A 12,293-nucleotide genomic window follows, 5' to 3' on the forward strand; every position below is an offset into this window, starting at 1 on the left:
TGTTGACGGGCAATGCATTGGGATAAGGTTTGGACTTGCCGACTTGGTTTCAAACGTCAGTCAACTCGTATGGTTTCAAGAAAAAGGCTCTAAGTTCTCACTAAATCTTTTGGGCTTGAGGCCCATAATGCAATCATAAGGCTCGTTGGCTCATTGGTTGTAGGCATTTTTACCGGACTAAGCGACAAAAATATTTCTTATGAAGAAGAAAGGTTAAAAAACCAACTAGCATATAGCTTAGTGTGTCAAATTTTTTTCATAAAGGGTTAATCGTTTTATTAGTCCTTGAATTTAGATCTGATTTACATTTAAGTTCTTCAATTTCCAAAATCGTTTCCGTGGTCCTTTAATTTCACTTTTGTAAGGATAAATAGTCCAGCAGTCAATTTTGTTAACTTTTTATGTTAAATGCAGTTGACCACTCATCGTATGTATGTTATGCTATTCAGATGTAGAGAGCTGTGGAAGAGACTATGGGATTGCATTATTACTCATGCTTATAGAGAGACCAATTTGGGCTACCATGATTTTTCTGCTCCTCCTGATCAGATGAAGAGTATTCTTGATGACGATAAGAGTGACCTTTTAAGGCATAAATTTGTTTTTGTTTAGTGTTGTTTTGGGCTCTAGCCTCACTGAATCAAAAAAATGAAATGAAGTGAATAGGTTTTATTAAATAGACATATATGAGTTAGGTTAGTTGACTAAAACAGTACACCAATTTCTTTTTACATTAGAGTAGAATATCGTTTTGTTAAAAAAGAAAGAAAAAAAGAAGGCTTCATTAGATAAAAGATAGCCCAAAAAGACCACGTACGATAACTAGGATATTAACTCTTCATTTTACAGATGCCATCTCTCTATCCATCAATGCACGATGCCCTAGTTGTTAGTTATCTTGCAGCTTGGATGTAGTGTATATGCTGGACGCATATAATTGGCCTATTATATCCTCATAAATGCAAATTCAGAGCCATAGAAATTCCAAGTCCAAGTGGATCAAAGTTTTTGGTCAAGTTTAAATATCAAAGGTCGGTTCCGGAGACATAAGAAGAAGAAGACAAAAGACATGGTCCCATAATCAACTCTGTTATTTCTTTGTAGGGTCTACATCCAACATGTTGTTGCAGGCTGCCGGACATCAACCCTGTTCATTAGTACCATCACTTGAATGAACGGCAATGATTCCAATGAGATTTTTGATGAGGAATTTTAAGGCTAAATTAGAATGAAATTTGTATGTTTTTAGTTCATAAATTGATAGTGACTGCTTAAGTATTTGAGTTACAAGTCTTTTTCCAACTGGCATCTCCCGATTACACGGATAAAAAATGCAATTACAAATAAATAAGAAGCGTTGTTTGACCTGTGATCCAATCTCAAGACATATTGTCCTAAATCCTCTGTGAGATGGACGATACCAAACGCACCAATCAATTTGATTGAATGGGCAGTGAAGGTCAGAAACTTATCCCAACGTGGATATGAGATGCACCTTGTTTTTGTGTGATAATATTAATGACCATTGCTTTGCTCACCCTACAGCCTACAACAGTACGAATATATCATACTTCGCTACGAGACTAAGGTTGTTCCGTGTTGAATATGTTATTGTACTTCAAGTTAATCAAAGTCCTTTAAATTTTGTCTTCCTTTCCTCCCCACCTCACCGTCATAAAGCGGGGATTATCCATATAGGATGGGCTAAATAAATCCGAGAGTCGTGGAGATATTATAGCTGCATGTTTCTGCCTATTTTTATTCCATCATGTGATATACGTGAGAACTAAAGGTTTCTCATGTGAGAAGCAGATATTTTATATGTCAACGACGTACATGGAGTCAACAGATTGGACGGTAGAAAACTCTTTTAAATAATATTCTTCATATAATAATTATGTATCTTCTTTCTTCTTTCATGATGGTTTGAATTGTGTACCTCTCTCCTCGGATTATGATAAACTCATTTTAATAATCGAGGCGAAACTTATAAAACATTAGATTAGCCAAATAATTAAATGTAGTTTGTAGTTTGTAGTTTAGGGGAAACTGAATGATTAAAGAGGAAGACGAAGGCAGGACAATATGTAAACAGTTGGAGAAACTGGGAGTTGAAAAATGAAAGTAACATTAGCCGCCCCGATGGTGTACTGGATTTTGCCATTAACTGCATGGCAATGGTAAGAAGAAAAAGAAAAGGATCAAATGAACCAATAAGTGAGGACCGCGTGCTTACAAAGAGCGCCCATAAACTGACACGACTCCTCTGCTGCTTTACAACACAGCCCAATAGCTCACAGTTGCAGCCCCCTGTTTTCTACACTACCACTTATGTGGCTTCACCTCATTGGCTTTGAGAGTTTATGGTGGACAAACTTTGTCACTTTACTTTACTAGTCTCGCTCAAGAAAAACATTAGTGTCAAACGGAATAAAATTGTTTCACTGTTCTAAGAACATGAGAAATACTTGTGTGAGATTTGAATAACATAATTTTATTATCTTAGTCAATCATGATATACTAAGCGTGATAAATTTTTTATGTAATATTCTATAATTAGTCGAAAAAAGCAAAATAATGTTATTTTCATTTCACACAAATTTTTCTGTACGAACACACCAAGCTAGGAAAAAGGTAGGAAGAAGAAATAAAGAGAAAAGAAAAGGAGCGAGGAAAGTAAAAAGGCATCAATCCACCACGAACGGCAAAGGGATGCATAGAGCCACAAAAAAAAGGTAGGGTAAAGAGAGAAGGTGTGTAGTTGATGGGTGGGGCCTAATCTTTACTTATCGTCCCATCCACAACCACATCCTCCACCAACACCACCAAGAGACTAGACTATGTACTTCCAGCCAATCAGCGAATGGATTTAATTAACGTGAAGCATTGAGACAACGATATCTTTCTCAAAGAGCCAGCGAATATGCCCAGTTGACGGTGCACAGAATACTTTGCTCCTCCACCATCGCTTTTTCTATTATATATATATTTTTTCATCTCCAATTATTTTAATACAAAAAAAATCTCTACCACAGTCTTCATTAACAATAATGCCTTCTTGTGGGAAGGATGGATCATGGATGATATAAAATTAGGGTTACATCTAAATTATAATTAAGGGAAATAAATAATTAAGGAAAAATCCCTACCAAACCCTCCAAATAACTAGAGACAGTGTGATCCGCTACATGATAAACGGTGGAGATAATTTTTAAAATTTTATCCTATGGATGGCGCACAGGATAAAGCTCGTCCAGAAAACACCTGGCCCATTGTATTTGGACATTACTATGACACAGAGGCTTGGTTGTATCGACATTGTCTACCATATTCAACGGCCCTGATTCACGATTTAAAGAAGATATTAAGCACGCGAGCTACAGATACATTAATGCGATGCTATTGCGAAGCACTGTAACATTTCCTGGAGTTCCACGGTCCATGTTGTTAACTTGTCACAGATAGAATAAACACAAGGGAGCAACCCTAAAATAGTATACGGGCATATTATTTTGCAGCTGCAGCTGCAACTGCAACTATATATGAGCCAACGCAGACCTCTTTTTTCTCTTTCATTACACAAACCAATTTCCCACCTTTTTCCCTCATAACCTTTCTTTCTTTCTTTCTTTCTTGCATCACTTTTTAATTTTCTCTTAAATTAGTTTTACCCGTCGTCTTCTCTCCAGAAGCAGAACACCAACAACAACGTGTAAGTGAGTACGACGTCGTAGAAGGAGATCATGTCTCGCACGTGCTCTCAGTGTGGGAACAACGGCCATAACTCGCGCACATGCACCGAAGCCAGCGGCGCCGCCTCGGCTGCTAAAAACGGCATCATGCTATTCGGCGTGAGAGTCACGGAGGGAAACGCGTTCAGGAAGAGCGCCAGCATGAACAATCTCTCCCAGTATGAGCAGACCCTGCAGGCCGACTCAAACGGCGACGCCGGCTACGCCTCAGACGACGTCGTACATGCCTCGGGCCACCGCCGCGAGCGCAAGAGAGGTAGCCTTTGTTTTATCCTGATCTGGGTTTATAGCGATTACTTCTTTTTTTTTTTTTTGATTAATTTGTTAATCATTTTTTGTTTTGTTTTGGTTTAAGGTGTTGCGTGGACGGAGGAGGAGCACAGGCTGTTCTTGTTGGGTTTGCAGAAGGTGGGGAAAGGAGATTGGAGGGGGATTTCTAGAAACTTCGTGAAGACTCGGACGCCGACTCAGGTGGCGAGTCATGCTCAGAAGTACTTCCTCAGGCGTAACAACCACAACCGAAGACGCCGCAGATCTAGTCTTTTTGACATCACCACTGATACCCCAGTATGTACTTTCATTATTTTTAATTAATTAAGGGAATCACTGATTAATTCATGCCTTATGTTTTGAGTATTATTTGTCTTTTGTGCGTTAATTAATTTTTCATTTTACTTTTACAAAGAAATAAATGTTAACGATAAGAATAATTTTTTTGTCAAAATGTGCGGTACGGCATCACAGTCCGTGGTCGAGCAGCAGACAATATATCATTGTCTAGCTAGCAATACAAATTTGACACGAGAAGAATACTTTTACACTTCTCGTTGTTATCCATGAGTTTGTATATTAAATGTGTATCATATTTTGAATGGTTGCAGTTGACGAATTCATTGATGGATGAAGAACACATAGGCCAGCAGCAGCACCAAGAAACAGCAACAGCGTTGCCACAGCCACAAATGAATTTGGGTCGCCACATTCTTGGAGGGTTTCCAGTTTCGACTTTTCCCATGGCGCTGTCTCCGGGGGTCCTACCCGTCTCTGGTGAAACCTCATCAGTGGACAATCTGACGTCATCAATAGGACCAAATTTGAATTTACAGAACGACGTGCCGCAGCAGGCGAAAGGAGCACCAACGACGTTGTCGGCTAAGCTCATCCGTCCGATTCCACTTCATCCGGTGCTCCCTCCCCCATCTTCCAAAATGGCCGGTCTTAATTTGAATAACAAGTACACGCCGTCACCCAAAAGGGATCCAACGCCTTTGTCGCTCAAGCTCGCAACGACGTCGTCCGAGGAGCAGTCACCTAATACGACGTCGTCTCACTCGTCTGCGTTTCAAGGCATGTCCAGTGGCTCAGATAGCATCATCAGCGTGGCTTAATTAAGTAATGAACAAGTTGATGTGGATGTATGTCGTACGTGTGTGTGTTATATATATACGGCCGGCTGTAGTAAACTAGCCAAGCAGCATGATGGGAAATGAAGATTAATTATTGGTGGGCCTAAATCCTAATTAATTAGATGGATAAGATAAAAGTGGATTTAGGTGGAGTAATTAGAGTACTCTAAAAGGGGGTTAGGTTTATGTAGCTAGGTGATTTAGGTGATTAATTTCTTTTTCTTTTTTGTACAGGGATTGGGTTGGGTTTAATTTAGAAAGAGTTATATTATTATTAGGACAAGATGGGATGTCGATCTCAGACTTCTCTCTGTGTGGGGATTCTTGTTTTAATTTTGTCTGCTTCCTTTTGTGGTGGAATGATAAAAGAGCACCAGGTGCGCATTGTTATTTGGTCCTCTTCCTCTCGACCCTTTGCTTGCACTTTCAACTAGCACAAAAAAATATCTCAATATTCGATCTGTTTATGTACAACTTATAATATTTATATGTGCATACATATATTTTGTCGTCCTTGTTTTCTTTGAAAACTAGCTAGCACTAGAAATCTGTCATGTAATCAAGATTGAATCTTGTTACATATAATACAATAAAATCGATAAGCAACTTAAGTGCGTATGAGAAATACTAGGAAAATGTTAGGTAAATCATATTTTATATACCATTTTGTGAATTGGCGAGTTAAAAAGTGGTATATAAAATACAACCTCTTTAATATGACTCGAAATACTAAATAGGTGTCGGTGGACTAATTGTTTATTAGTTTTATAATATACTAGCCCCTTGACACATGCTCACGCATGTGCCAATTGGTTTTCTTTTTCTTTTTTATTTTTATTTTTAGAATTAAAAAAAAATAACAGGGTAGTTATGTTCCATAAAAGTAGGACCTATTATCTTATTTTGTTTTTAATTTTAATTTTTTTAATATTAAAAAATATGAATTTACGATATTATCCTCATTTAATTAATAATTTCAATTCTTAATGTTTGAATTAACAAAGGGCATTTTCTGGTATTTTGAATGTTTCACCATTCTCTGCCTTTTGCTTTATATATATAGATTACGTCCTTTTCGGATACAAATACTTATGGTTATTGAGTATAATCTCTCAAATCAATCAATCAGCAAGCATTTTTTTTTTTTCCATGCCATCACACACTTTACTTAAGGGTTTATACGTAGGTTTATATACATCAATTAATTTAGGATACATCAATGAATGTCAGAAACTAAAGGTTTTGTGTAAATAATCTACAATTACAATCGTAAACTTACATACAGATATGCATAAGTGAATATAAGAAACATGAACAAGCTAGATTAAATATAAGACATCATAATTAATTAACAAATTGATGCATGCAAGAGGACGTTCTTACAAGTACAATATATACTTACTTTATCCCAATACGTGCTAATCGTTTTGGTTCTTGTGAATTTTGTCACGTATCCTTTTGATAAAATCTTCAGCTTTCTCATCCACATCCACCACAGGAGATTCACCCTTACTATTCTTCTCTGTAATTGGTACTTGCATCACCACGTCTACTTTGGTCATTTTACGATCATGAGCAGGCTCAAGTGATCTGACGGACGACGTTGCTCCAAAATTGATTTTAGCCAGAGACAGAGATGAAAGTTTGATGACGTTTGCCACCAACACCATTGATTTCTCACATAGAGAGCATTGTCCACCCTTGTGTTTCATGGCTTCCTGATCGATGAGCTACTTCGTTTTCCTAAGCTAAAATTGCAGCAAAGAAATAACAACGAAATATAGTGTTTTTAAATGGTTATGAACTTATGATGATCAGCTTATAATCGATACTCCATATATATAAACAAAATAAATATAACGGAAACGTAACTGAAAAAAAGAAAAAGGAAGCAAAGTCAAATTGTTCTGTTCTCTTCTGTGGGGTTCCTGATCAAACTAGATGATGATGGACACTATCTATTTGTATTGCAAATTGCAACGAGAAGGAAAGAAGAAGAGTGGATTATCAATACTTTATAATACTTTATTTCCATTTTGAATATCCTTCGGAAAAGGTGGCAAAGGAGAACTAGATTCTGACATTTTATGTGTGTGTGCTCTGTCTTAATCTATATCAAATGCTTTTACTTATACTTTAGTAGGAGTTTTTTTTATATTTTTTTATAAGCACGTTTCTTATTAAGAGGGGCGATAATATATTAGACACACACACAACACAGATACTATGACTCGAATCTAGGACTTTATCTGAGGGAGTAATTAATCCAAACTACTATACTGTTAGAACCTTCACTACTTTAGTAGGAGTTTAATTAGTCATCAAGTTAATAAAAGAAAGTTTGATCATGATTCTCTCTTTTTTCCATTTTCAAGAGCCATTGCTTTCTGATCATTTTGATTGGTTCTTCTATGGCCACCGCAAACACAAACATATATCTTTTGGTCCCTCGAAAAGACTACTGTTTTTCTTTCTAATGAGCTGGTTGTCGACGTCTAGTGCCTAAGATCCAAATCTTTCTGTGCAGTTTGGTTGTGTTCACATTTCAAATCAACGGCATATGCCTCATTTCATAATCTATGTGTTATCTGATGTAATGCCTTCAATTCTCTTTCATGGTCATCAATTCTAGCATCATTTTATCTTCTTTTTCTACCACATCCTCCTTTTTATCTTCAATTTCGTTTTCAAGCATGAGGCAGAAGTTGCTAGGAGATTCGGTGTCTCTCCTTGTTTCTTGGGAATTCGGTCTCTTAGGCACTACTCATAAACATGAGCATGTACACAATCAACTGTTAATATCTCTAACCTAAACGGAAAAGTTCCTAAATCACATTATGTCAATCATCGTTTGGTCTAGTGGTATTCAATCTTTAATTTGCTAAAGTAATTTCGGATTTTAAATATAATAAACTACTATTGTTGAATTTAAAAACAAAAACAGAAAGAGATTCCCAATCATTTCATACTTGTCAAATTTGGCCCAATAAAAAAGGTGCCGATATAGGCCCAATAAACTAGCATTCAGGGAAGAGGCCCTAATCTAACCCAAAAATCAACGTGAGAGTGATGGCCTAACCCAAGTGTGGGGCCCAACAGTAATCCTACAGCCGTTAAAGCCCACCTTAAACTAACATCATAATATATATATATATATATATATATATACCAGAAAATGTCCTTAGTTAATACAAACATTAAAAATTAAAATTATTAATTAAATAAAGATAATATGGTAAAATTTTAATTTTTAAATATAAAATTAAAAGAAAAATCAGATAATGGATCATATATTTATGAAATACAACTACCCATTATCTTTTTTAATTCTTAAATAAATTTAAATTTGATAAAAAAAGCCTATCACAGGCATGGAAGCATGCGAAGAGGATAGTAATAATTAAAAAAAGGGAAAATAAGTGAAAAGTATCATTTTACCTTAAAAAAGGATGACGAAGATATTCCAAACAAATGATAAGCGATGATGAGTGGGTGGATTTAGAGCTTATTAATCAAACTACTCTTTAAAAACTGGAGCTTTCAGTCCTTGTTTGTCTCCACTCCACTCAACTTAAACCCAAGATTAAACATCATTAATTAAGTAATTAATTAGATTAGCGTCCCTAAATTAATTAGTTGGCCTGCCATTTAAGCCAAGTTACGGACAAAACGACGCCGTAAGCCCCATAAAAAGCCCAAATATCAGGTGGCTAGCAGTCAAAACTCCAAGAGCTGGTCCTCTCCTCTGTAGACTGAAAACCACAGTCAAATGGCCTGTTCCATTTCCCATCTACCTCAACCTCCACCATCGCCATCATCTCCACCACAACACCCAAGCTCTTCGCTGCCCTAAATCCCACCTCCAGAAGTAAATTAAAAAAAAAACAGAAAAACCCTAAAAATGAAGATCTTTTTGGGCATTGTCTCACTGGTGCTCTGCAACTCCCTCCTCTGCTACTCCATTGAAGACGACCTCACTTGCCTTGAGGGGGTCAAGACCTCACTCACAGACCCACAAGGGAGGCTGAGCCAATGGGACTTGGGCAATAGGTCGGTAGCCTCCATCTGCAAGCTGGTCGGAGTGTCGTGCTGGAATGAGAAGGAGAATCGACTCATCAGCCTCCAGCTTCCTTCAATGGAGCTCGCCGGTGAGCTCCCTGAGTCTCTCAAGTTCTGCCATAGCCTCCAGAGCCTGGATCTCTCCGGTAACGCTCTCTCCGGTTCCATCCCTCCCCAAATCTGCACTTGGCTCCCTTATCTCGTAACCCTAGATCTCTCCAACAACCATCTCTCCGGTTCCATCCCTCCGGAGATTGTCAACTGTAAGTTCCTCAACACCCTCATTTTGAACGATAACCGTCTCTCCGGTTCTTTGCCCTATGAACTTGGCCTGCTCGATAGGTTGAAGAGAATCTCCGTCGCTAATAATGGTCTCTCTGGTACGATACCTCTGGACTTGTCTAAATTTGAGAAGGATGACTTTGATGGGAACAGTGGGCTGTGCGGGAAGCCTCTTGGGTCTAAATGTGGTGGACTGAGCAGCAAAAGCCTCGGCATTATAATCGCCGCCGGTGCAATTGGTGCTGCTGGGTCTTTGATCTTGGGTTTGGGGATTTGGTGGTGGTTATTTGTTAGGGTGAGTCAGAAAAAGCGAAGCTTTGATGGTGGTGTTGGTGGTGATAAGTATGAGAGTGGTTGGGTTGGGTTGTTGAGGTCTCATAAGGCTGTTCAGGTGTCTCTGTTTCAAAAACCCATTGTGAAAGTCCGGTTGGCTGATCTGTTGGCGGCCACCAACAGTTTTGATCCCCAAAACATTGTCATTTCCACGAGAACCGGTGTTTCATATAAGGCTGTGTTGCCTGATGGTTCGGCAATGGCGATTAAGCGGCTTAATGCGTGTAAGCTTGGTGAGAAGCAATTTAGGTTAGAGATTAATAGGTTGGGGCAGCTTAGGCATCCCAATTTGGTGCCTTTGTTGGGGTTTTGTGTTGTGGAGGAAGAGAAGCTTTTGGTGTATAAGCACATGTACAATGGCACATTGCACTCTCAGTTGCACGGAAGTGGTAATGTGAACAGCCAGTATGGTTTTTTGGATTGGCCAACACGCCTAAGGATTGGCGTAGGTGCAGCCAGAGGACTTGCCTGGCTTCACCATGCGTGTCAGCCGCCTTATATGCACCAGAACATTAGCTCGAATGTGATTCTTCTTGACTATGATTTTGAAGCTCGTATAACGGATTTTGGGCTGGCGAGGCTGGTTGCTTCTCGTGATTCCAATGATAGCTCGTTTGTCAATGGGGATTTGGGAGAGTTTGGTTATGTGGCTCCTGAGTACTCGAGCACAATGGTGGCATCGTTGAAAGGGGATGTGTATGGGTTCGGGGTGGTTCTTCTGGAATTGGTGACTGGACAGAAGCCTCTAGAAATTGGTAATGCAGTGGAAGGATTCAAGGGGAATTTGGTGGATTGGGTGAATCATTTATCAAACGCTGGTCGAAGCATGGATGCCATAGACAATATCTTAGCAGGGAAAGGTCACGATGATGAAATTTTGCAGTTCATGAGGGTTGCTTGTACTTGCGTGGTTGCTAGGCCAAAGGACAGGCCTTCCATGTATCAGGTTTATGAGTCATTGAAGGTCCTTGCTGAGAAACATGGTTTCTTCGAACAGTATGATGAATTTCCATTGGTCTTTGGCAAGCAGGTTCCTGAATCTTGATTTTATACAATAGTCAGGAAGGGAGAGTACTAAAAGTGCAAGATACTGCAGCATTTGGGCATGCCTTCATTGTATTATTATGGGAGGCATTTTCTGCAATTGGTATGGTTTCCGGTCGGTTGGGCATGATTTCCGTTTGTTGAATCATTGTGTATTATAAAGAAGCATTATGCATTGTAACATTTATGTAATCCAGAAAATCTCTGTTTTCAGTTATAAAATTGCTCCCTCATCTGTTCTAATTTCTCCAGCCTTTTTTCCATTTTCATCATGCATGCATGGATTCTTAATGCTAGGTGTTTTGATGATGAAGTTCCTTCATTAGGTTCTGCATTTGGTAAATCCAATTTGTCATCCATGTTTAGATCTGGAACCTTTTATTTTCTGGATCTCATGATTTCAAAAGGCAATACCAGTGTGAATGCATCTCAGCCTTCCTCCGTCTTCTCATAATTGGAAGCATTCAAATCCAGCAAAGAAGTCACCTTCTCATACTTTATGAATTTTATCCAATCTCTGATTGGTACCCTAAACCCTGGGCCAACCACTTTGCAAGTGTCAATTATATTTAGAGTCAAGACCGTTTTGTATTTTTCTTTACATTTTCACCCTCCGCTCATATCAACAACTCAACACACAGCACAGCAGCATATAAAGCCTGGATGGAATTCAATGAAACAAATCATATACGTCTTGTATTCAATGACGTTTTCTTTTCTTCTTTTCATACCATATAATAAAGAAGAAAAAAGTAAAAAGGCCACCGCGGTCTTCTCGTGATAGCATTAAAACTTTTGTGCTGAAAAAGATTTAAGAATCATCATCATCATCTGGGTCATCATTTAACCCAAATATTTATGACGTATCTTTCAGCTTCAGTGGGGTTCATTTCGTATGATATGATGGGGCTTTAATTTAATTGACCCGACCCAAACAGACCCTGCCATGTGGGGCGGTATGAAATGTCATTTTTCGACATTTTGGCGATTTTATGTGCCTGGTTGAAGTCGGGTGCGTTGAGATATGCTTGACCACATGGTCCCCAATCCCCAACCCCATTGGGTATATGGAGTAAGCCAACCCTGTGACGTTTGAATTGGCTCACCCCCTACGTGATTGCAATCAATAAAGCTCGACGTAGATTAATTTAAAGTATCGCTTGTATAATTAAAAAAAGAGATATTTAGTGATATACCCATTTCTAGCACTAATATTATAAATAAACCATACACAATTGAATTCCTATAAACAAACCCAAAAAAGACCCAAAAAATGATAGCTGGCCTTATTGAATTTAATATTGATTATTAAATTACTTTGATGCCCTATTGAGTGCTTTGGGTATTTTTATGAGATTTTGGAGTTGGGCTTGTTTTAAGAAATTGATGGCAGTTTTGTAATTTATAAGAAGTTAAA

The 12,293-nt window shown here is 38.3% G+C and overlaps 2 protein-coding genes across 2 annotated transcripts; both read left to right on the forward strand.

Moving 5' to 3' along the window:
* On the forward strand, nt 3,452–5,668 carry LOC18789693 (transcription factor MYB1R1). Its single transcript, XM_007222580.2, has 3 exons — nt 3,452–4,008; nt 4,108–4,319; nt 4,634–5,668. The coding sequence occupies exons 1-3, from the start codon at nt 3,744–3,746 to the stop codon at nt 5,138–5,140; spliced, it is 984 nt and encodes a 327-aa protein (XP_007222642.1). The 5' UTR covers nt 3,452–3,743; the 3' UTR covers nt 5,141–5,668.
* On the forward strand, nt 8,720–11,123 carry LOC18789128 (probable inactive receptor kinase At1g27190). The gene has a single exon (XM_007221986.2). The coding sequence runs from the start codon at nt 9,060–9,062 to the stop codon at nt 10,875–10,877; it is 1,818 nt and encodes a 605-aa protein (XP_007222048.1). The 5' UTR covers nt 8,720–9,059; the 3' UTR covers nt 10,878–11,123.

Source organism: Prunus persica, chromosome G1 (genome assembly GCF_000346465.2).
Source record: "Prunus persica cultivar Lovell chromosome G1, Prunus_persica_NCBIv2, whole genome shotgun sequence".
Classification (NCBI taxonomy): domain Eukaryota; kingdom Viridiplantae; phylum Streptophyta; class Magnoliopsida; order Rosales; family Rosaceae; genus Prunus; species Prunus persica.